The 25,989-nt window shown below is 47.7% G+C and overlaps 3 protein-coding genes across 3 annotated transcripts in view; 2 read left to right on the forward strand and 1 right to left on the reverse strand.

Moving 5' to 3' along the window:
- The window catches only part of LOC144114591 (uncharacterized), a 79,045-nt gene extending 70,920 nt beyond the window's left edge, over positions 1–8,125 (forward strand). The window contains exon 2 of the mRNA XM_077648433.1: positions 7,278–8,125. Within this exon, the coding sequence (XP_077504559.1) occupies positions 7,278–7,685 (408 nt within the window). The 3' untranslated portion in view covers positions 7,686–8,125. The remainder of the gene's footprint in view (positions 1–7,277) is intronic.
- LOC144114590 (tachykinin-like peptides receptor 99D) overlaps positions 1–25,989 on the reverse strand; it is a 444,243-nt gene that overhangs the window by 70,878 nt on the left and 347,376 nt on the right. The gene's annotated exons all lie outside the window — the stretch shown is intronic.
- Positions 19,401–21,229, forward strand: LOC144094979 (uncharacterized). Its single transcript, XM_077628831.1, has 2 exons — positions 19,401–19,441; positions 20,558–21,229. Exons 1-2 carry the CDS (start codon positions 19,430–19,432, stop codon positions 20,825–20,827), a joined length of 282 nt encoding a protein of 93 aa, XP_077484957.1. The 5' UTR covers positions 19,401–19,429; the 3' UTR covers positions 20,828–21,229.

Genomic DNA, 25,989 nt, shown 5'->3' on the forward strand with positions numbered 1-25,989 from the left:
GCTGCAACACCAATTCGTCTCCATATATCCGGAGCTCCAATTCAAGAAAGTTCGACCGTAAAAATCTTGGGCTTGACAATACACGAGTCAGGAACAGGAACTGCTCAGCTTTCTTGGGCTGAAAAGCAAGCAATTCAGGCGTTGGGTTTGATTAGACGCATTGCTCCTAAAACAGGCGGAGCCCGATCTCATGTTGCACGACATTTGGTGCGGGCGGTTGTGCAACCGCGCCTCGTTTACCATGCCCAATTCCAGCATTTGACGAGGGTTCAATGGGATCGCCTTGAAGCTGTTAATCTAGAGGGAATGAGCGTGATCACTTGCCTTCCCCGCATTACCCCGATCGTGGCGCTCCAAGAACATGCGCAGCCGAATCCACTAGATGAGCTGGTGCAGCAACGACGCGATGCTCGCCGGCTTAAGCCTAACCTTACACACACAACGTGTGCATTCAGGGCATATGCTACATCGCACTCCATTCTACAGCCGCCTCCGCCGCCTGCTCTCCCTCCCTGGCGTTTTGTGCAGCTAAGCAACAACAAACCAACTGAACTAAGTCGGCCATCATCTACCCGCGCGGCGTCGTCGTTTCGCGACCGAATTACAGAGCAAGACGCCAATCTGCCGCATGGCTCCATCGTTATGTACGTTGACGCAAGCATCCAGGCCTGCGAAACAACAACGGCAGTTTGGTGTCCTTGCAAGCCAACCCTGAACAAAGCATCCAGGTTTCGCCTCTCAGGACCTCCTTCCTCCTTCTGTGCGGAGATGCTTGTGGTTCAAGAGGCACTTTGCTGTGGCCGCCGTCTCCTTGCTACCTACGGCCCCCACTGTCATTCGCGCCGACGTCCCTCACGTCACGCGCCTACTACGACGCGTCGGTCTCACCCCAGAAATAGGCATCCACCGTCTATCGGCACGTGTTCTGCAGCAAATCCGTATTGAGTGGGTCCCGCGTGACCTCCTGAGCACACAAAGCCGTGAAGATTCTGCGACCCGCCTTACGATCCCAAGTTCGTCTTTGCCTCGAGTCCTCACTCCAGATGACATAACCCTCCTTTTAATAAGAAAGGAACACCTCCGGCGCCGCACACGTGCTGTAGTCCCTCCGTGTGCGGCAACCCTCCCCCGTGGTCTTACCCGTGCAGAATAGGTTGCGCTTCGGAGGATACGGGTCGGGGTTGCCCTAACTCCAGCCCTGACACGCAAGTGGCCGCAATTCCAAAATTTATATCCCCGCCCCGGGTGTCCAGTCTGCAAGATAGATTGTGAGGCGGATATTCACCGCCTGCTGTGGGTTTGCACGGCGCTGAAGCCGACGAGAATTCGGCACCTGGCAGCAGTGGGTCTCTCACCGAACAACCCGAATTCATATATCGCTTGGACACGGGGACCACATCATCGTTCACTCCTTGATTTTATTAGATCAGCCAACCTTTTTTCACTTATTTAAGCATCCTCGTCATTTCTCATTGCATACCGTTTAATGTCCTGAGGCAATAAACATCGCTTAAAAAGAAAGTAGACGGAAAAGAAGAGAAGGAGAAGAAGCGAAGAAGAAAACAGAAGCCAAGCAAAAAGGGAGAGAAGAACGAAAGAGAGAAGAAGGGCGAAGAAACCAAGCCAAGCGAAAAAAGGAGAGAATAGAAAAAAAGTGAAGAAAATAGAAATATGAAAAGATGAAGAAGAAAGGAAGAAGAAAGAAGACAAGGCCAAGACAGAAAAGACGAAGAGGAAGAAAAGGAAGAAGAGAAAGGAGAATGAAAGAAGGAAGAAAACAGAAGCGAAGAAGAAAGAAGCCGAGAGAGAGAAGATGAAGAGAAGGAAGAGAAGAGAAAGAAAAATAGAAGCACAGAAGGAAGAAAACAGAAGCCAACAGAGAGAAGGGGAGGAGAAAGAAGAAGACAAGAAGGATGGGGAAATGAAGAGAAGGGGGAAAATGGAGGGACGTAACTGTTCTCGCGGAGTGTTTTAACTAAGCGGTAGCCTGGTCTAGCCGGTCGTCTTGTGTTCTTTTTCATTTTACTACTTGAGTGTTTCTAATGTTTTTTTGTGTGCAGTTACCGCAAGCAAACATTATGCATCCCCCCTCGCGATAAGGTCTTCGGACGCTACACGTATACGTAAACGAATACATGTACTCAGTGAACCATGAAAAGAAAGAAAGGAAGGCGTGAAAAACAAATAAAGGAAAACTGTTGCTGCCGGGAAATTCCAGTTGTTGTGTGGTAAATATTTAATTAAAGCAAATTTAATTGCTCCTGACGCTCTTCTTATGAAGAAACGTTGTTGAAAACACTGCAAGCTCGACGCATAAAAACAAAAATTCTCCAACCACAAGCGGATAATAACTCGCTGATTCAAGGTGCCTTTTTAAATAGTAATTTTGTTGTTACATTACTGTATATACTTCTTGCATCGTTATTTTCCCTTCTTGTAATATTGGCATATAAAACCAGTGAGCTTGATCGGTACTCTGCACTGATGGTCAAGCTGTCGTGACGTACTGCCCTGCGCTGTCTTCGAATTTCGTAGCTAACGAATTTTATTGTTCTGTTATGTATTTCGAGCTTAAACGAGGTTGTGCGCTTTTTTGCCAATGGATGTGCCGTCCAGCGCTTCCAATTTACTGCGCGAAATACCTAACTGGGCACGTTTTTATCAGTGGAAATCTACTACTTTTTTTTTTCCCACCGGCTTCGCGTCCGCATGTTTATAGTGATGGAGAAAAAAAAACTGATTTTTCTCGTAACTAATTCGCAAGTTAATATGCCTTGGATGATGGCGAATAGAAGGTCCCGTTATCTCAACACAACGCAGTAGGAGAATGAGTACTACGGCCTTCATGCTTATGTGGGCATAAACATGTGACAGATACCAGGTGTCTCATGGAAGACCGCCACCAATATTTAAAAATAGGTTTGTTGAGGTAAAGAGACGCTGTTGCAGCATAGTAATACCTTTGTTGGAAGACACCAGAAAACAACCGAATCATGTTAACTAAAGTGAATAAGTATATTTTAATAGTTAACTTGTCAACTATTTCGGATAGGCGCCTCGTTGCAATTGGAGATTTGTAGCTAGCCACTAATATTAGCCACATCAGTTTTTAGAATTTCAAAAATGCGATGCTTCGCCGCTGTGGCTCAAGAAATGTTGGCCATCACTCGCGGAATTGGAAAGCCGCACGCCAGCAGTGCGCCCACAGCGACGTCCATCAAACCGCGTCACTCTGTGGCGCACATGCCATGTGACCTTCCAGCCCCGCCTCGGTTGGAGCAGCGAGGAGCGGTGAGCACCACAGCACGGGCGGCTCAGAGAATGTCAGAGAATTAAAATATACTTATTCACTTTAATTAACATGATTCGGTTGTTTTCTGGTGTCTTTCAACACAGGTATCACTATGCCTCAAAAAGCGTGTCTTTACCTGAAAAAAAAAAGTTTTTAAAAATAATGGCGGGCTTCCCTGAAACACCTGGCATACTGTATGAGGACAGCAGCGCTTGGAAACGCAAAACAAATGCAAAACAAACGCCGCATTATATACTGCCTTCATTCTCACTGAGAATCCCGCCTGTGTGCAAGAATCGGTGACAGTGAGACCTAAAATCATGCATTCACTATCGACGCTTCGCACCAAAGTGTTTTTTTTTATCGCAATTTTTCGTATAAATTCACTTCCACTGCGTCTTCTGAGGGGTTAGGCACTTTAATATGCAGGTTTTTTGCACAAACCCCTCTCTATTTTGAGCACTAATCCTGCTGCGTGAAATCCTCTAGCCCAGTACTGCTTGACCACGTAGTCAATGAATCCCGTTTGTTTTTGCCGTAATAATGCACTAATTTCCTATACGCATTAATGACCTTTTACTTATGAGCGTGTGTTAATGACTTTTGCCATTCAGGACCATCTAACTTTCCGAACCGCCCGAAGCTGGCTCGTGCGCTAAAATATTCATTGTGAAAACTTCCTCGTTAATTTGCCTGATTACACAACACGCGTTGCAGGCGTCGTGACACCGAACGGCGACGCGCTAATGCCGACGTGCGATGTCGTGCAACGATGTGCAGCAGCTGACAGTTTTATGCGCAGTCATGCGCGATAGGAAAGTTAATTATACGAGTCAATTTCTTTCTTACTTTTTTCTGCATAATTAGGCGTATTTTATACCAGTGATACAAATTACCAGTGATACCAGACAGCATATCTCGAAGTAAAAAAAGCGTTTACGGGGATTTTACAATGTGAACTCGTCCTTGAGGATAACTGTCTCGAAGTGTACTGTATATGTTTGCGACTGGGGGGCTGCATACACGGACAATAGGAGAGGGTAGTGGACGAGACGCGTGCACACTCACAGCTGAATTTATTGCGATGAAAGTTGACAAATATGCAGTGAACCAAAAACAACAACATGCTCAGAGGCCATCTGAAACTAAATTAACGCTGTCATCACTACCTCGAGTTCACTGTGCATTTACCATCTCTCATCGTATACTAAATTCAGATGTGAGTCTGCGCGCGTCTCGACCACTTCGGTCTTCTGTTGTCCGCCTCTGATAGCCAAATATTCCCAGTTTCAAAGATGCAGATGCAGCATAGACCAGGTTGCCGGTCTACTACAGTATGTTTACAACATAATATGGCAACCAAAGTTTCCTACTGAGAAACCCAGTGAGAATGTGAATTACTCCACTGAGGCTAAGAAAGCGCGTAGTGGCGAAAATTATGTCAACATTTACAGTCGAAAAGGATAAAAAGTGCAGCTACAAAGATGAAATACTCATGACTAGTCACAAGATTTTCCCAACAAATTGTCACTATAGTGTAAGAACAATTTATATGTAGAGGGTACTAGTGCACATTCAACTAGCCGAGCAAACCGCATCACAACAGTTTAGTGAAAACCTCGACAAAGTAGTGCGTAAAGTTCCTTTCCTCGTCTGCAAAGCCTTATTTTTTTTGGCGAAATCTAAAAAGAAAAACAAACAAACGCAGCTCTTTCTCAGTGTTTTGCTAGACCGTTACTTCGCTTGGCGATAGCACTTGCATACTAAACACGCCCATATGGAGTGAACTTTCCATTAGCCTCTAACTTATTGCGCAGCGCTAACATCATTTGTTCATCAGACACAACTCCGCGGTAGTTTAGAGCGTCTGGCATGTTCCCCATTTTGTAACATCGCGTGATTCAATTACAACATGGCGTATTCAAAGGGTACAGTCGCGAGTAGCAGTCGTATGTTTCGCACTTCCATCGTCATTGATTTTAATGCATTTATCCTAATTTTTCCTGGATCTCCGCATCGTGGTGAGTTGGCTGTTCTTTTTTTTTTCATTGTTTCGTTGTTTCCTTCGCAGCTCTAGTTCCGTCTACTCTTTGAACACTGCGATATACATGGGATAGCCCCTGAAACAATCCTCCATCGACATTCCTAGCCGACCTAATTCAAGCCGAAACCGAAACGAAGCAGCTCTCTGTCAGCAAGGAACTGTTTCATATCGAATATTTTCTGCAAAAAAAAAAAAAAAACGAGCCGTCTGATTGCGGGCCGGTGCCACTTCCTAAACGGGCAACGCCCACGCAAGCTTTCCTTGACGGGATAGTAGACATAATTTACCAAGCGCGAACACATTCTTAACTCTGTGAGGTATACACGCGAATACATCATCGTGGATGAAAAAGAAAAAAAAAAGGAAGAAACCCGGCATGCATACGCTTGCGAAGTGAGAACGAAGCCGACAAACGTGGCCCATAGAAGGTTTCCTGTCTATACGCAGAAACGGACATACATGCTGCTATTATTACCCAAAGGCGCGTCTCAAAATAGACGTCTCCAGAGCGCCGCGTCCAGCAGAATAACCAGTCGCGAGCGATGTTTCAGGCTGCGCTCGTGGGCGCACCCGTGCCACCAGCGGAGGGGAGTAGGCGGCCGCTTCCCGAGGGGCGCCGGGAGAGCGAGGTGTTCTGCTTTGAATTAGTCTCGATTACCCGGCTTACGTAATCAGTTTCGCCAATCAAATGCCGAACATTTGTTTGAGTAAGTAAAAGGCGTGCATTCTCGCTGCTTTTTTCTCCACTGGCGCCGGTCAGCACGTCCTCCAGGGAGGGACAGCCAGGAGAAACCTTGTCAAAAAAAGAAAAAAGAAAACGGCTGCTTAATTGTCGCAGCCGATAGGGCGACAACTGCGTCCATCGCCGGCATTCTAAACGCTCTTCATAGCGCGAAATAGGGCGCGGCTACGAGAAGCGGAAATGCGACGACGAGAGAGCAAGAGTATGTTGGTCAAAGAAGGGAGGGATGACCACTCCGGCTGACCAATTGTCTCGGTGCATCGGAAGGCAGATTGCGCCGACTATATAAGCGTCTCCCAGCACCCAGTGAAACACAAGTCTCGTCGACTGCAAAGATCCAGCCTAATCCAGCCATGAAGAGCCTGGTGAGTGTTGGGAGACGGAGCGCAGCACAGCGGCTCACGAAACGGAAGCCCCCTCTGTCGGCACAGCACAAACCGTGACGGCATTTGCGGTCACCGTTCGTCTTTGCCCAGCTAATGTGACCACTGCCGCCACTTGTGTTTTCCCCCAAATGAACTCGTGCACATTTATGAGAGTTTCTTCGTACAGTTGACATGGTGGATGAGCTGTGCTTTTATTTGGCGAACTGCAAAACCAGACCATAAATCGCAAGTTCTGAAAGAACTTCCTCTAAAATACTGAACTGTGCTTTAAAAAAAAAAAAGAAATCGCCACTCGGCTGACAGTAATTCCGCCTCGAGTTGTTGATCAGTTTTGCGTCTTCCTGCCATCATCAGGCGTCCTGGTTAGCTTGTTGGCGGAGCGACTGTTCAAGTATAGTGCTGTTCCAGGGTACCAGAAAAAACATTTTTTTTAATCAACAAAAGTTTCAGAAAGCTGTTCCTTTGTGGCTTCGTGGCTAAGCCTTAGTGGATCAATATAATATCGCCTACATTGCATTATTCTTCAAGCTCTTTATGTTGCAAATATCGTTGCCGTTATGCGCGCACTGCTAAATCTGAGTGCAGTTTATGGATAGGCTCAGAATTAATGGCGCAATATATTTCTTGAATAGAAGCTAGAATACTGTTCAAGCTATGAAGCAGATTGTGGAAGTGCGATAACAGATGAAGTGTTCATTCAATAGAAGAAAGACGATTGTAAATGCCCAAGGCTCCAATGCAACCTTTCCTTTTTGTGTAAATATAATTTGTGCAGTGCTGGGCCGCTGATGTCTCCTCTCGTTTATTTTGCAGCTTGTTGCCCTTTTCGTCTGCGGCTTCGCCGGTGTGTGCATTGCTGGAGTTGTGGGAGGATACGGTGGAGGATATGGACTGGGATACGGCGGCGGCTTCGGCGGGGGCTTCGGGGGTCTGGGATACGGCGGCGGCCTTGGATACGGAGGAGGCTTGGGACATGGACTGGGCCTGGTGAAGACCGTTCCCGGACCCTCCTTCCTAGTCAAGACCGTGCATAACGTGAATCGAGTCAGCCATGGTTCTACGCTGTTCGGCCACTACGGCCATGGCGGCGGATACGGCGGCGTCGGCCTCGGCGGCGGCTACGGTGGTGCCCTGGTCGGCGGCGGCTACGGAGGTGGCCTCGGCGGCGGCTTCGGTGGCGGCCTCGGTGGTGGCTATGCCAAGGTTGCCGTCAAGGGATAAGAAAACTAGGCGAGAAAGCAGTTAATGGGTATTCGTAGATGCACCCAGGCTTCTACGGACATGCGGATACAAGAAGAACCGAATCTCGAGAACGTCTGAAGCAGAAGCGAATACTTTAGATTTCTGGAGACAGCGTCGCTAAAAGCGTGAGCTTTGTGTCCACACGTCTGTAGAATGTCAGTGATTGGAAATGAGAACCGTAGCTTGGCAGTAGCCATGCGCAAAGGCAGTGTTCACTAGGAACCAAGCATATTTTGTTGCTTGATACCAGTCAGTGATACCCCACGCCACTGCGTACAGAAATTCATCAGATCACTGAAGCGCTAGTCTACATCAAGTGTGGCTGAGGAGTGTGAATTTGATGACAAGGGACGCCCTCTGTTTTGTGCCTGTATCATGTGCTCCGAATATCTTGCATTACAAAAATAAAAACCATCAACAAAAACCAACTACGATGGTGGTTGTATTTTTTTCTTTCCCCATCTGTTTTCTATTCCGACAACAGCAAGTGAGAAGCTCGGCATCAGCGAAAATTCGCCTCTCTCCTGCTTACTTATGTTCTCTACGTCATCTGTCGAGTATTCACTTGTGCACTGTGCGATCTCACAGCGCCGCTATAGGGGCATTGTATTATTTTACCTTCCAATGCTTCTCAAACCACGCTGATGTGCTTCGGAAGAACTATCGTGAAGCATTTGAGCGGAAGTGGCCAAAGAGGAGACAGGGCAGCCTGAAAAAAGAGCGGGAAAGAGCCTTCCCACCCCATCAAGAATATAATCAGAAATAGGGTACACTACTTCATGGAACAGTTCTTGTAAGCGTGGTCGCACGCTTGCTTTTGTAGTTGAATTTGTCAAGCGAGAACAATTCGCAGTAGCGGATTGAACAGAGAGGCTCATCAGTCCCAACTTACTCTGCAGGTTTCACTTAAAATTGCACATCATGAACAAAAGCTTCGCAGAAGAGCTACTCTTTTCGAGTACGACTTTTCACGCATATATCTGCTACACTACTAGTAATGCTGTCATTGCGTTGCCCGAATGCAAGCATCCCTTCTTTTTGATTTCTTCCACATACGCGTTTTTGTCCAGGTTATTCGGGCCCACCACCAGGAAACGTCCATAAAGCAACTGTTAGTTTAAGCATGAAGAAGCGGAGCCAGATGCTCGGCGAGCCGGCCTGTCGTCAGTGATTAAGAGGTTGTTCAGCGCACAACGCACGCCAAAATGTAGGAGACAAACGCCCAGCTTTTTTTCTCGTACATATTCACAGGCTGTTGCATTTTCGAATCGTGCGAAGAATACTAATAATAAGGCTGCCTCGGACATAGACAACTTGCCCAAGCGCCCGTTTTGATCACATAAACTGCCACAAGATTAAGAACATGGTGACATACACCCTGGCCACAGGGTCTCTCATGACAACAAGTGGTACCAACATGAAAGCGCACAGTTCTCGCACGTAGGGCTGATTGGCAGTATCGAATTAGCGGTTCAGCTCGCTATCGCAGATTAACGCTGTTAGTGCCATATAGACGCACACAATGATAAATTTTAAAGGTATAACCGTCCATTTTAGTTGTTCTGCACAGGGTTTCAGTACACCGTTAATGCGGCTGTTGGTTCAGTGTCTCAGCATTGGCTGACCTGCAACGGTAAATGTATATCCAAACGTGTGTATTATGAAGTGCACATCATAGAAAAAAACTTAGGGGACACTTAAGTTCACCTTAACAGTATGACGCGATAGTGTTAAACCGTCCTCACGGTCGACTGGGGGACCCCTGGCGCACCCGTTCGCAGAAATCAACACGCTTGTTGCCGTCACACACTGATCTATTACACATCGTCGCCCATATTAACCGGTCGCAATAATTAGTGACCATAATTAACCCAGTGTTCCTGTAATGTAATTAACCTACTGTTTGATGGGAGGTTTTCGCGCAAGGCGTACATTTTTGCCACTAAACGAACGTCCCTCAGTGTTGTAGAGGCAGCGTGTACAGCTCCCGACCCAAAGGACAACGGTTTCGATTCCGCTTCATCAACCTTTTCATCTTCAGCAAAACAGCTTTTCTACGTCACTACTCTCTCGACCTATCAGGATTTTCCAGTCACAAAGACGCCAACACGGAGCCTTTGTCTAACGGAACCCTTTAACGATATTGCGTTAAAATTACATGTGAATTAGAAGGAATCCAGCTGCAACATAGCGTATAAATGCGACTATCACTGACTCATGTCAGCAGCAGTGAAGCAACGGGCACATCATGAATATTTAACTTCTGCTTAGATGTTGATATGGAAGTGGGACTCTTAACTCGAACGAAGCAAAATTCGGACACCTAAAGTACACATTTACCCGCAATGCAGAGGGATGCTCAACCGCTGTTGCTGCTGCCATGCTGCAAGCAAGCGGCGGAGGGTGTACATCGCAGCTATACAGCATGTGTCACACGAAGTGTTGGCTTAGTACAGCAGAGACTGAAAAAAAATGTGTTGCCCCACAAAAAAGAAACTGTAGCGGTATTATTGGAGGTCGCCGAGCGTAGCTTTCTAGTAACATTCACTTCACAGCACCCTATCTCGTTGACCGAGGTTAATTAATTAACGGTAGATTCATTCGATGCACACACACACAAAAAAAAACATTGGAAATGAAAATTTGCGGAGTGTCAAATGGGTGCCATTTCCGAAGAGTGAACATTGTTCAGAACACTTCTGCCATGTTCTGAACGAAGCATGCGAGACTTCGGAGTCCAGATACAATGAGCCGCTCGCATACGCTATTATAGTTACTGCAGCTGGATTAGCTTGGGCACACCTTGGCAACGACCAGCAGAAGAGCAGCGTCAGGCGCAAGATGATTAAAACTGGCCCTTCTCCCGCAGACATTTTCAATTTCGCGCCCTTTGTCCGGTGCGGACAAAAGCTTCCGCAAGAAAGTTGCCGCTGTGAAAATTACGCCACTGGGAGCTTCTTTTGACGGTTATAAGTTTCTAATTTAAACTTTTCGTGAGTACCCAGATATCTTAAAGCTATTTAATTAACCGCAATAATTGGGGAAGCCTTTTTGCCCAACAGTGATGCTTAGAAGGTCATGACAAAAAAGAAACAGAGGAACACAAACTCCCAAAAACCATTGCCGGCATTACTTTCTTTTCATTTTTTTGAAGAAAAAAGGCCTTTGAATCAAATAAAAAATTACTCAAGAGCATGGAAGAAAAGTATTTTGCAGTTTCCTTTCCACCAGAGGTTCACTCTGGCGAGGAAGACAATGGCGAAAATGAAAAATGGACGAATGAGATGCATAATATTTCCGTACGCATCAACATGCTTTAGTTACTATCGCGAGTAAGTGTCACCATCAGCAGACATTTAGTGATGCACACCAAAACCTCCTGCGTCGCGCGACTTCCAGAAGCGGGCTAGCGGCATTTGCATTTCATTAAACCGACCACCAGCCTCCATCCTGTCATGCATTTGCCAGTGAACTATTTACAGCGTGGGGATTCTTAACAGTTGCCAGGATCTCTTTTCCAACTACGCCAACCTATGCGACAAAACTAATTATCGGCAGCTAAATTTTACTACACATCGATATTACGCTTTTCCGGCATGTAGATGTATAGCGAGTGCCTCGCGGAGTTTGTCATTACGTTTGTTTTGTCCCATTATTGTAATGAAGTAGGGTGGACTTACAACGCTTCTCGGACGATATGAATATAAGTTCTATATTCGTAATTTCTACTTGTGGCAATGAAATGAGAGTCACTGCCTGTTTACATCTTGGTTTTAACTCGGACACTCGTGGATCCCACTTTATTCTCGTAATTGTGAGCATTTTCTCGCCGTGTACAATAAAGAAAATTATCTGGAATTGCATGCGAAAAAAGCGCGTGATCTACTTTGCAACACACAATGCGGCGAAGAATACTGGCTCAATCGCGGAGTCTCACAGCTTTCAATTTTTTTTTATTGCTTGTGGTGCAGGTGACAAGCTGTATGCAGGCGTTGGGGAGCACCCCTCGCGCGCTCCATCTGACCAAGCGCTTCAGTGACTATCTGCTAAGATAATGATACATGATTGGATAGGAAATATTTTGTAATGTCAGAATTACCTTAGCCGTCGAGAAGTATGTCAAAAAGACCTCCAGCTTTAGACGCCAGAAACAGGCTAGGTTTGAAACGAAAGGTGCAAAAGAGTCGGCACGCGGTATCAAATGTGGAGCTGCGTTTATACCGTCTTTGCAATGCCTTCTATTCAGCACATGTCCGTGCTAATCATGCCCCTAATTGTGAGGAAGGTTATACTCAGGAAATGTTGTTGCCTGTTCGCATTAAACTGTACACAGCCAGAAAAGCAAATTGGCAGTTCTAACGGCAGCTGAGCCCGTGCACGACATAGGCTTATATGCGCATTGCGCCTCCGCCGCTCTCTCCTGTTCTGTGTGGAAGCTATCGCCAGATATTCGTTTGCGCGCATGAGCACGCTAACGAGCAGCCAAACATGTTGCGCGCGAATCGATATTTGTAAACGAATCACATACATTGACTTATACCGCCACGCACGCTTGGCGGTATTCGACACTCAGGACATGAAGGCATCAAAAATGCGGTGGCGCTTGCGACAACAGGAAGTTCCAAAGAATGCGGCATCACCAGGAATAAAAGTGCGAGCTTCAAAGCATAAAAGATAAAAAACTAAGACATAAAAATGGTTTCAAATGGTGTAAAAATTACCGACAGCTCTAATTGATGTCAAAAATAAAACTATTTGGATAGCAGGTGAATTCAACCTAAAATCTTCATCCGAAGACTTGCCTGTACGTAAGGACTGGGATCACTCTTCTCAATACAATTCCATACTCCTGAGCTCACTATATGAAAAGCTGTTTTCGAGTGTGCCGAGCAGGACCTGAAGCGGACTCCACTTGTTCTGCTTTTGCCGAGGCACATCAGCTTTCTTTACGAACCGCATTAACTGCTGAAACGGGGAACACTTTATTGCGCATTGAAATGTTATCGGCGGATTCATTCGCTTGAAAAGCGAACCTGATGTCGAACACACACAGGAATATTGGCAGAGCGAACTTTATACCGACGCAATAACAATAGAAAGTCGACGCTGCCCGCGGTAATTAGTGCTCGCAGTCCAGAAAACTGAGCTACAAGGCAAAATTTACGAAATACGCACCCGTTTTTTCCTCATTCTAATTTCCTTTTGTACCTGTTTATGGTAAGAGAACATTATCAATGACAGAAATTTGTGCTGTTGCACACGGTATCGTGTTCTGCTGTGAGCTCTTGGCTATTACATCCTCGCGGCGTTTCACGACTGCAACCGTTGGAAAAAGGAGAGTTTTCAGCGAATCGCAATCCGCAGCCACAACTTCTGAAAGGATTAGCCCCCAAACGTTGAATGCTTTAAATAGAGCGCTTTCAAATGAATTATCGGAGGCACTGAGCTGCGCCATCTGATAGCTTTTCAATGCATAGCCCCTGTAAACACATTACCCATCTAGGATATCGGTAGATGCTTGCTCAAAATAAAGGCAGAGAGAGAGAGAGAGAGAGGGGGGGGAGAGCTGAGAAAAGATATACTTCGAGTAATGCTCAGACAAGGATTCCGCTTTGCTGTCTCGAACCGAGGCCTCCCTGTATACTTACTGAATATCAACGATGAGTTTGTCAACGAGTAGATGAGCGTAGTATATGGGCAGAGAGGCACAAAACGAGCACAGAACACACGTGCGAGAAACACAACTGGACCAGTGCTCAGCTTGCGCGCCTTGAGCCGACCACTGGCTCACGTTGGGCAGTTGACAACGCGCAGGAAAGGAATGGCTGGCGCCTTTAGGGAGAGCTTATTCACTTATTCCAGCGGAAGGTCGGAAGAGCTTGAAGCAAGCGATAAATACTGCTTCACGTCAAACGGACTAAAAGTACAGTAGTGCTGCAGTCCCGGTTTTGGTGAGGCAAAGAACGGGCTCGTAGCCAGTACTTTGGTGATTAGGCGCACTAGACGGCGAGAATAGGAAAATGTGCGGTTTAATGCACCGAAGCGACACATGGTCTGCGAGGGATGCCGTAGCGGAGGGCTGCAGATTAATTTAGATCCCCTGGGGTTCTTTAACGCACGCTGAAATTGCAGAGCACACGGGCGCTTTTGCATTTCGCCTCCATCGAAATACACCCGCCGCGGCCGGAATCGAACTCGCGACCTCGGGGTCAGCAGCCGAACGCCAAAGCCACAGAGTCACTGCGGCAGGAGTTTGCGAGAGTGAGCCGGCCCACTTCTTTTATTTAACCACTTCCTTCATTGTCATCACATGCAATGCATTCCATGACAACCCACATGCATGATTCAGTATTAACAACGAGCGTTAACACTGAACATTAGTAATATAACCAGCCATAATCGTCTCTTGAGGTCTTAGTTCAATAAAGGACATCAAAACATCCAATAATTTGCAAAACCAACATTGCATGAAACGCACCTTTTCTAGTGTGACTACACAAGACGACCGAAGATAAAACATACATCCGACCTTTCCGACCACCAAAAGAGAGCGAGAGAGAGAAATGAAAGATAGAAAGGGAGTGGCTATTCATTAACACCATTTCCGCTATTTCAGAGTGACCTAGAAATTCAGCTCAACTTACCGGTCAAGGTCAGCCGCTCAGTTGAAACGACAATACGTGTCGGCAGGGTGCCCGCAAAGCAGTTTTTTTTTGTTTCATTTTGGTGGAAATAAAAAGAGCCAACCGCAGAGCATGCTACTGGGAGGAATTGTGAGAAGACATTGAACGCCTTCTTTTATGATGCCAAAAACACACTGCTCGTCGGAACAGCCGATCGCACAACGTAAACGTGCCCCAGCTTGAAGAGCGCTGTATATACAGCAAATCCCGGATGCACGGCCAAACCATTAATTACAGGAGAGTGCGGCCTGCTCATTAAGGGCGTTTCTTGATGAATCCAGCCTCTCCACTAACTGCTAAGCTTTTGCGAAAAGTTGAGCGTTGTTTCGCAGTCTGGTCTTCATGTTTTTCTTATAAGTTCGTGCATCATACTTGGTTTCTGTGTCTGAAGGGCTCCGCTGTTTTAAAGTGCTTGTGCTTCTTCTGTGGGCCCTGTGGTGCAAGGGCTGTGTGGTGCTTCAGCGAATTGTTTACGGCGCCAACAAAGCGGATAAACTTGCTAAAGGCGTCTTAATGCTAGGCTTGCGCACAGTGAACTTCCGGACATTGTGACGTTGGTGCTGGCGTAGTTTTCTGAATGCGCAAAGCGACTACAGAAATTACGGCGCACCCCGTACGTGCAAACACTGTTCTATTACTCAATTCTTAAAATAAAGTCAGGCTAGGAAGGCTAATCAGACAAGAATACGGTATTCTGTTCCGGGCTAAGTAGCGATCATACTAAAAGAAGAGAAAGCCGTAGTGGGCAGACTCGGGCACGAAGAACCATGCCGCATAGTGCCGAATGCGTTCGGACAGGCTATTGGCCCCGAGAAAATGTAGGAGCGCCTTCAAGGTCATGTGGCCCGACAAGTAGTGGACTCGATGTTCATGAATAGTGTTTTTCCTTAGACCGCCACCCAGTGATCCGGACATCCCAGTGCTGTGCGCAGTAAGCATCTCGACGAGCAGTAACGGGGGCAGTGGCGAAGAAAGTGGTCCGGTCGTCTCTTCACAACCGCAGGCGTTGCAGGCAGGCAGGGCTATCAGCCTCACCGATGTGGACAGAAACGTCCGCCGCAGCAACGGTTCAAGAAAAAGAAAAGTGCTCGGTAGTAAGACTTGAGTCGTACCTGAAACGCGCTGCGAGAATCTCCGTCGCATAAACAGCACGGCTGGCTGTGATGTGTGGTCGCGCAGCTGTAATCCTTGGGATTATGGATCGTTGCTCAAGGAAACTGCGGAGTTTTGTGCACGCGACCTGGCGCATCTATGGGAAATCAAACTTGCGGGTACGGTAACGCTCGCTTAAACATTCTTGGAGGTGAAATCGAGCGCTTAAAAATTCCCGCTGCCGAGTGGAAGTGCAGAAAACGCCGATAGTTCGCAAATACGATTACCAGCGTGATTCAGAGAAAAATATGATAGCATGCCAAAGCCGCACAGGTAGCCACATTATAAAGCCCTAAGGGCAATAAATCCAATGCTAAATTAATGACCTTTATCTGAACGTTTCATTAGTTCCAATTTATACACTCATAAACTATTTGGTTTGTCGTATATTTTCATATTCAAAGCATTCGTTGCGTTTTTGTCAGTGCGTTTATTGAATCTCTCAGAACGATAATTTCATTCGCCATATCTGGTGGAGAATCACTGCCAGATTCGGTCTAATTACGCCCCTCAAGCCCTGAAGCGCGCCGCACTGCTCCCGTCTCATCATGCCGTCGATGGGCCGCATGCAAATGAATGGTTGTTCTTCGTGGTGGTTCGGTGTGATAACGCGTCGAACGCCTCGGCCACCGTGGCACCCCCCCCCCCCCTCCCCCCGTTTTACGAGCGCCCGAGCAAGAGTGAAAACGTCGTTGGTAATATCGCACCCCAGGGCCAATGCGCAAACTTGGGACGAGTTTTCTTTCTGCTTATTATTTTTTTCAAGTTGACGCGGAAAAACAGCTGCCACTAGCCTTGACGCGTTATCACGCTGAACCGCGACTGAGTGTGCAATAATTTGCATGCCGTCCACGGACCCAGCGGAGGGTGGGGGGGAATAAGCTCTTCGTCCAAGGGGCGTTTAAAGGCATCATTGCGACGTTATTACAATAAAAGTAGCAACCAAAAGCCGGGAAAAAGTACGGACACTTTTAAGTCACCTTAAGAGTGGAATGCGATGCATTAAATTTCACACTCGTCGCAGCTTGTGTTGCGACTTCTGCGTGAGTTTGCGTGAGTTTCTTCGCAACAGTCGGTTCATCAACCATCTTATCTGGACTGCTAGCTGCAGTGTACCAGGTATGCGCTGTACTGTGGCGCTGCCGACATTTGCATATACCACATTTTTTTCTTCCGATTCGGATTTCGATTCTCTAGGTTGATGTACAGAAACTAGGCAGTTCACAGTCTGGTGGGCAGGTTGTGATGACATCACAAGGTCACGTGACCTCTCTCGAACAATAAGTATTTTAATTTCCACCTGCCATGGTGGGCAGGGTATGATGACGTTACAGGGTCATGTGACCGTTATATACCAATCAGCGAATTTCGTGAGACTTGACATCGGCGTGATTTTGGTGAGACGACAACTCTAATGCATCGCACTAGAACAAGCGAAAACAAATACACCGTTTTCTATGCAGTAAACCTTCAACTGGGGTGCAAGTGAGGTGGGTGCTAAAATTTATCCGTTATTGAGATTCATTATTTACCTGCATATCTAGACGTGACCACCAATGGCATATACAACGAGCTGCCGTGAGGGCAACACGTTTAGCTGCTGAGCAGATGCGACAAACACTCGTGGCCGATGGGCAGGCGACTGCATTCACTATGAATTTCAGATGGCCCTCGCTTGCACAGCATGCGGCAGAAACGAAAACATAAAAAATGATTTCACTAAAAAAAAAATGCGCTATTGTCGGGCGTCGTGTGAAACGGTGGCACACTGAACTGCGCTGCTCTGAATGACTGCCGAAGAACGTTATTTGCGACCATTTCAAGGCATCTGGACCTCGAAACCAGCCGTATCGCCCATTTCGAGATGGCCGGTTAATCCTTGGTTTGGGAAAAAATGGTCAGCCTAATCCGTTAGTGGCAAAATTTTATTTAATTTAAACGCGGTATTATGAGTACACGTGCTTCTACGGGCCTTCTTTAGCTATGCACTATTTCTCTAAGTCGACGCTTACGTGCAAATGGGATAACTAGCTTCGGCGGGCCTTCACGCGCCATCAGCGCAGTGTAGAGACGCATCCCGAACTGGCTGCACCGGGAGCACGGTCTCTCTGCCTCTCTTGGCCATGAGAGCAGCTATACCGAACTGCCTTGATTCTCATAAAAGAACTCATAAAAAAAAAACTCTTGAGCTACGTGCGCTTCAACGTCACAGCAGTGCTTCAAAAGGTGCAGCGCGCAGAATGACAGCGAAGCCTTTTTTCTTGAGGGTAGCAACGCAAAAGACGGGGAAGAAGGAAGTTACACAGAAAGAGCGCTTTTTACTTTACGTTTATTTTACTTTGTTTTTAATCGTTTATTATTTTATCGTAATTTTATCACTGTTTACATTACTGACGGTAGTAGCCGCCAAAAAAAAAAAGAAATCAAAACGAGAGGCTGAAGCCATTATTGAGCGTGCAAGAAAAATGTCGTTTACACATATGCAACAAAATTAAACTGCAATGTTGTAATGACTCTACGAAAGGCAATGCCCTTTAGAGTCAGGTTTCATTTCATATGGTTCAAGAAAACGAAGAGAAAACGACCTAATGAAAGGAGGGAAGCAGATTTATGAATGCGGGTGGTGAAGCTACTGATTGGCGGTAGTTCGGGATCAGATGTAGTTCCCCAGACTTCCGCAGTCGCATTGAGCTGATCCGTATCGGTGAGTATACGCGTTCACTATTCAGCGGTGACTCATGATGGAAGATTCCCGGCACGTTTTCGTCGCGCTGAGCTGATGCACCAGATAAACAGATAGATATCTAGATAAAGAGGAGGAGGGAAAGGCAGGGATGTTAACCAGAAAGGGGTTCCCGTTGGCTACCCTGCACTGGGGAAGAGGAATTAGGGGACTGAAAGGAGGAAGAGAGAAGGGGAAAAGGCATAACACACACACACACACACACATGCACAACGCTGTCACAATTGCACCACCTGCATGATATACTATGCGGAATCCCCTGCGGTCTGCGAAAGGGCGGAGGATAATTCCTGCATGCGTGAGTTTTTCCGCCCACATTTGAAATTCTCTGCGTTTGTGCATTAATTATGCCACTGTTTTCAGCTTCCTTGCCGGCACGAACACGAAACGTGCACGCCATTCTTTTGTCTTGTCTTCGCAAACACCTGGACACTGGCACGCCAGTGGCGTCGTTGAACGAGGTTAGCGCTCATTAATACGAGCCAGATCTTAGTTTAGAAAACCACGCACTAGCATCGCTCCTGGGCGGCCGACGAGACGCACCTGTGCAACCCACACCAGCACTGCTGCTCGGCGGCCGCGCTTCCTCGGAGAGAAGACGAGAGAGAGTGAAAAAAGAAAGAAAGAAAGAAAGAAAAGGGGCCCGCGTTTTGGCGCGCAGAAAGGATAGCCTCATGAGCGGTCCATTATGGTTCATTTGAAAGGCGCACAAATGATTACACGTCTAAAAGTAGTAGCGCGCTCGCTGTCTTACTCTTCGGCAGAGGGGAGGAGTGCACTCGTAACTTGCCAGGAAAAGCTTTAGGAAGGAATGAACGGAAGGAGAAACCCGTTGGTCGGCGGCACCTGAGCTGCGGCCGCGGAGAACAAGAGAACGCAGCGGCGAGTCGGTCGTTCGATTGTTGCCTTTCCTCAATCTGTTTCTATCGCCAGATCGAAGGAAGTGCCGGTGGAAATTGGAACGCGTCTCGGACCGCGGCGGAGAGGAATGAGCACGTGCTATCCGCTCATGAGCGCTCGAGCGCCGCGCTCCTTTTTTTTTTTTTTCTTCCGGAACCGGCGCGGCGTATATAAGTGGCCGCACGGCAGCGTTCGGTCGTCAGACTACCCTGCCTCCGTGTAGACCTCCCATCTCAAGCCGGACCATGAGGCTCCTGGTAAGCAGTGGAGGCGACGTGGGGCGACTGCGGCCGGGCGCTAAGGCTTCGCCGAGAAGAGCCCCGCAGTCGCGAGTCGCGGGGCCTAATCGATGCAGTCCGCGGCAACAGATTTTGAAAGCAAAGAGAAAAGTTGGAAGGGAAGCGAAGGAGGTTGACCACTCTCCTCGCTACTCCTTCCAGCTTTACCTTTCTTTTCTTCCTCGCTTTTGCTCATCTTCTGCACTATTTTGCGGGCGCATAATAGAATTTGCCCTGGCGGAGAAACCTTCCGGTTCGGCTATCTTGCTAATGGAGGCGTGATAAAGACCGACGCCCTCGTACAGTTCTTACGTATATTTGTTCGCTGCAGAGGCTGTTTCGCGGCTCGAAAAAAAAAACAGGAAAAAGATGTTGCGTTGTAGCGAATTATCGATTTCAATCCGATCAATTTGGGCCCGACAGCAGGTCACTGTGACAAGAACTAGGAAGACATCGCACTGTAAGAGAAAAACCTCAGCAGGAGGGGCAGTTTGCTGAGCGCTGGAAAGTGAGTAGTGCGTAGCAGGAATCGCGAATTTTATAGCCTTATCTTGCACCCAAGCTTAGTTCAGTCAGAGGTAGCAAAGTCCGAGGTACGTCCCAAAGGAAGTCATTCAGCTCAAATAGAGGAGCGCACCGTTGCTACAAGCGAAAAAAAAAACTAAAACGTAGCGATATAAACAATACAACATTGCCCTCGATCTGTTATTAGCATGAGCACTCGCCACTGAACTCTTAGCTAGTCTACATTTACTACGAATACTTGGTAACCGTTTTAGCTGGCAGAATTGATGCTTTTCTTCGAAAACATTACATTTCTGAAAAGTCAGCTTTGCACAGCATTATGGTGCTTAGGTGAGATTAAATGAAAAAGAAAGGTATCATTTTGGCTTCTCGTTTATTTAATCGCATTGCCTTGACCCCAGTTCGTACAGCGGCTCCTCAGCGGCGTCTAAGAAAGAACCGTCGAGCACGGCATGCTATACCGACATCTGTGATCACCCTGCCGCCTTGCAATCCCAGCGGGTCGTGTGCGATCGATCAAGCCCGATTGATGACGACAGTGTCCGTAATGGCATGGCTTGTTTCTTCCAGTTGGCTTCCCTGCTCGTTTGCACCCTCGTCGGTGCTTGCTTCGCCGGACTGGTCAGCTACGGGGGCGGCGGCGGTGGCGGTGGATACGGAAAATCCTTGCCAGGGCCCTCCTTCCTGATTAAAACCTTGCACCACGTCAGCAAAGTGAGCCACGGTGGACCCATCCTTGGTAATTACGACCTCGGCGTCAGCTACGGCCATGGCGGTGGATATGGCGGCTTCGGCGGCGGCTACGGCGGTGGCTACGGCGGCTACGGGTGGAAGGGCTGAGCCCACAATCCAGCAAAACCTAGTAATGCAGGCGATGCTGTTGCCTGCTGCTAGCGAGCCATCCGTGCACGCAGCAATGCCGCTGCCATTTCCCCGCTCCCCCCCTCCCTTCCCTCCACCTCGCGCCCCTGCCATCACGCACAGAAGCGCGCCCTCTGCGTTCGAAATAGGTCCTCAGACAGGCAACGCATGTGCGCGGCGAGCACGTGTCAACTAGGAGCACATGAACCAAGGAAACGTGCACCAAGATCCAAAGAACAAGTCAAAGAAATGGAAACGACTCGCGGGCAACAATCAAAAGGCCAAGTGTATGAAGATGCATCGAGACCGAAGCGCCATCTTGTGCGTGCTCAGCAGCAAGGCCAGTGTCTCATGCGGTGTATATTTTGTACAGAGAATAAATGATGCGCGTTGATAATGTCCTCACAGTTGCGTCTTACTTGGTCCCCTTTTCGGGAACAGCTATGGTGCTGCGCTGATGTAAAAATTCAATATTTAGAGGCGCACCAGACCCAGGTATCAGCTATAAGCGCCATCTCGGGAGACCGTCACCCTTCTGTTGCCACAATCGCCTGTCCGGTACTCTGAGAGGGGATGTTTGTTGCAGCAGCGATTGCGTATTAATTTATGACGCAACAACTGTAGATTCAACATATGTGTGGAAATGGTTTGTCAGCGAGCGTACAAAAGCGTATTCTACTGTGACTTGAACTTGAAATGTCTTGAGCAAAACCATTCAGTAAAAACGAAAAAAGCGCACTCGTCACCCATATCCTTGGAGTAATCACAGGATGAATACTGGCGATGTGTTCCGCTTTCTAAACGTCTGAAGTATCTATATTAAAAAGGCAATATTGTATATATTTGGATAATCTGTTTGAGCTCGACAGTTTGTTACAGAGGGCGCAAAGAAAATGGACACGGTACAATCGAGAACAATGAACACAAAAAATGCAAAAAATAACGAAAGAGCAAAGGTGAGCGCTGAAACGACGAAAAACGCGCACTGCGCTCATAGGCGCAGAACGTTGAAATCATTGCACATAAGATTTTTCAGAACGGTATGACGTCTGTGCGGTTGTAACTGACAGCCCGAACAGCCGGTCATCATCCCGTCGCTGTCGTGCAATGGTTGTGGCTTAGGGTTCTGTGGGGCAAAAAAAAGCGTGTGAATAGGGCAAGGGGGGGGGGGGGGGGTGTCAACATAACCGGCAGTGTCATAACCTTCAATTTTGAAGCGGCATGAAAATACGAAGAAAGAAGGCAAAAACAGATAGGTTCTGAAGGCAAAGCGGGACAACATTTCAAACGTACGCGAGAAAGCGGGCGACGTGACAAGAGAGAGTGAACTGTTACCTCTATTCTCGCTTACTTGTGACACTCCATCGCTTAGTTCTCAGAACGCACAGCTGCTATCTAACGAGCAACCATAAAAAAAAGTAAGGGTAACGGGCGTTGCGGTAGCCATTTTTTCTTCAACCTTCACCATATCGAGTGTTAATAGACTAGCTTTTACTTTGACGCTTTTCGATGGACAGTCAGTGAAGATTTGTGATACATTCCTTTTATGAACAATCATTAATAGTAAATTAGTAATGTTTCGCAGGTTCGCTCTGAAAAAAAAACACGTGATTGTGTCCTGCAGTGCAAAAAAAATGTGGGTGTCTTTCTGTATAGTTTTCATGTATGATCAAAAAGAATGTAAAGAATGTGAGCGCATGAGGTTGGGCAAGTCGGTTTTTAATTAAGTGAATTTAGCGCAAAAACGAGACTCAATAAGGAACAGCCGACAAGGCGAGCGCTACTAACAACTGAAGTTCTATTGCAGGCAGTGCAATAGTTAACGAGGGTCTGGAATCTAGCATTCTTGATGCCAAAGGCCTCATAAGAGGGCTCTCGCACAGTTTCCGCCCTCGCCGTTAGATGACGTTCCACGTCACACTCGCGGTAATACAAGACATACTACGTCCGCCGCTCTGGACGAGGGTGGCGCTGGTGAACACCCTCAAGGTTCGCTTACACTACCCATAAATACCCCTGAAAGCAAGCGATTGGTTAGCCGTCACCGTAGCTCAGTTGGCAGAGCACCGGACGCGAAATTCGGAGGTCGTGGGTTCGGATCCCACCGGCGGCATGTAGGTGTTCTTTCTTCCGCTTTTATTAATCTCCGATTAATGAAAAACTGCAATTATAAAAAAACAGACATCCCACAGGCTCCTTGGTTCCGGTGACCCTTAGCTGGCATCATGTATGTCATAGCGCGCATCTCTTTTCATTCTGTTCTACGCTAGCAATGTAATAAAGACATAGGAAAATAATTGGCAACAAAAATAAATAGGAAAAGTTGCCAACACACAAAAACACAGAAGGAAATATCATCCAGCGGTGGTGTTTTTTCTGCCTGCAACTTTTTCTATTTATTTATTTCCTTGTATGCAGTGAAGCTTCCATTGTTAGTAGCACTCGTGTTGTCCGCTATTCCTTCTTGTGTCCCGTTGTTGCGCTAAACTCACTTTGAAGTAAAGAATGCCACTGACGGCATTCAGCACGCCCGTGTTTCGCCGTAAACACGACTCATGTTTAAACGGTTGCTGCTTATGACAGTACAAATAAAACCACGCCGCTGCACGTCCTCTGACGCCATGGTGCAGATGCTGCCCTGGTCAGTAAGTATAAAGCGATCTTGGGAAGAGGGCATCGCTGTCACAAATGAAAGGCACACGCGACCTCGCTGTTCTTCAGGTATATCTTGGAAAGAGAACATGCATACAAACACATTCCCGTTGCATCTGCCTAGACGGGAACGAGTGTACAAAACCGCGAAATCGCGGTAGCAGTGTAATGGCAGGTATTAGCGGGGAAAACAAGCGAAATTAAGTTCACCGTTCATCATTAAAACTGCACTGTTCAATTAACAGTGGAGGTTGTGCGCCTAAACAGCACCTTTTCCCATGGAGCTATGATGACCACCACAATAGCGTGGGCGGCGTCACAAGACTAGCATTTTTTTTTTAAGGCGCCGACATCGTTTTCAAAGGAGACTTTAAAAAGAAATATGCGATGACACAGATGAAGAGGGAGAGTGAGCATGGTCGTCAACAATGAAGGCTCTTCTGGCTCCTAGTCTAAGTCAGTAGTTGATGGTTCCTTGGTTGGAGCAGTAAAAACTGCGCCTCGCAGCTTCCCAGTTGAAGCAAATTGATCACGAACTCAAAGGAGTGTTTGCAGCTTCTGCGGGCTTTTTCTATCGCCTTACCGAGCTGCTCGGAGCCATCATCATTGACTTATGGTCAATTTTCCATGCCACGAGGACAAGCATGGGCCTAAACAAGTTTGGCGTGCAGCCATGAAAACCTGCCTTCGGATTTGTTGCGTTGCGCTCGATACTTCCATTAGCTCATGCTGTGTGGTGTGAATAAATGTTAACAATTTACGGAGCCTGAATACAGCTGTAGCGAGATCGCTGGTAAGTCGCTAACGTGGCCTTAGACTAGGACAGCCAATATTATAATGAATACAGGACGGTGTTGGAAGTTGCAGTTTGCACATCATAGTTAATCCTGCTTCCGACATCGGAAGCTCTGATGGCACGCAGAGTAGACAAAGCAACATGGATTAAAAGAAAAAAAAAGCACTTGATAGTCTATTCAGACACTGGATAGATAAAGTGGCGCAATGGTATGGGGAGTTTAAAACCCCGTTGAGATTCACCTGGTCTCTGAGAGGCACCTTAGAGTCGAAGGCTCCGGAATGATTTCGACCACCTGGGATTATTTAACGAGCGCTGACATCGTGCAGATCCCGGGCAATTCTGCATTTCTGCTCCACCGAAACGAGGCCGCCGTCGCCAGGATTCGATCCCGCCAGATAAACAGTGAGCGTGGATTTTGACACTGTGTATCGCAAACCTACTGCAAGCAAAACTGTACCACAAAGAAAAGAGCTCTGGTCTTCCTAACAAACATTAGGCAGAAATTGCAAGCACACAGACGACAGCCTTCATGTTGCGCAAGGACGTCGTCCACTCGATCAGGACTCGAGGCAGATTATCTCGACGTGTAAATTAGCCCCGTTACTGATTGGGGCAGCGAGTATATGGCTACAGGGAACGGCAGGAATTGCGAACAGGGCTGCGGCTCGCCTCTCGCCGGCTCATGTAATGCCCACGGGAGGCGTTGCGCCCAAGCACACGGTCGGCGTATGCTGCGACAAGGCAGCAGCCATCGGCACATCGAGTCTGCGGTCGCGTCCAGAGCGGGACACAGCCGTGAAGTGGACTACAGGAAGTGCAGCGAGCGGCTCGGCGCTGGAGGCGCCTCCGAGAGCAGCCCCGATCACGCGTCCGGCCGGCCGCGCGGTCCGGTGCGCCTACGCCCAGAGCCGGCCAGCGATAGGGATCAACGTGTTCAGCGCGCGACACCGCTGTCGGGCTTTTCTTTCCGCTCGTCTCTTCGCACGCCTCAAGACCGGGCGCTCCCGTTTTTGCTTGGTTTGGTCATACGCGCACTCGCGCCTTCCACGCAACCGAGAGGGAGGGGAAAAGAGAAAGGAACTAAAAAGGCGACGGCGAAACCACCGAGACACGCTTCCGTGTTATCGCTTTTAATTTCGCCGCCAGCACGGCTGCCGTCGTCGATGTGTGCGTCACAACCAATGGCTGCAACTGCGGGACACCGGTGAAATGGATCATCGCGCGATGACCGCCTCGACTGCTAAATGCGAGTATCATGTTGACAGCACAGTCGTAGTCACCCTAACTGTCAGTAATGGATCGCGCTAACTGACGCTGCATACAGCTCCCCGCTTCAATAGATGACGCGAGTGCCTCAGCGCTCGGCGTCCGTTTCGCAACTCCTCCTGGCTTAATACCACGCGACGCATACGGGCAGCGTACGTGTACGTATTCTGCGCTTTCGGCGTCCGGCTTGACCAGATGGTCGTCCGTTCAACGCTCTCCACCGATGAGGGCTCCGGAAAGCACTGCTCACAAGGCCAGCGTGCACTCATTATTACACCTTGCGTCACCAGGTTCGTACAGCGCTGCAGAGTGCTGAGATAACCAGGGCCCGCTACAGAACGTAACAGCTTTATTCGGACTGGATTCCATTATCATGTTTGCTTCCCTCCGTTATGGGCTCATGCAACGGCACTCCTCCGCTATC

Source organism: Amblyomma americanum, chromosome 1 (assembly GCF_052857255.1).
Source record: "Amblyomma americanum isolate KBUSLIRL-KWMA chromosome 1, ASM5285725v1, whole genome shotgun sequence".
NCBI classification, from domain to species: domain Eukaryota; kingdom Metazoa; phylum Arthropoda; class Arachnida; order Ixodida; family Ixodidae; genus Amblyomma; species Amblyomma americanum.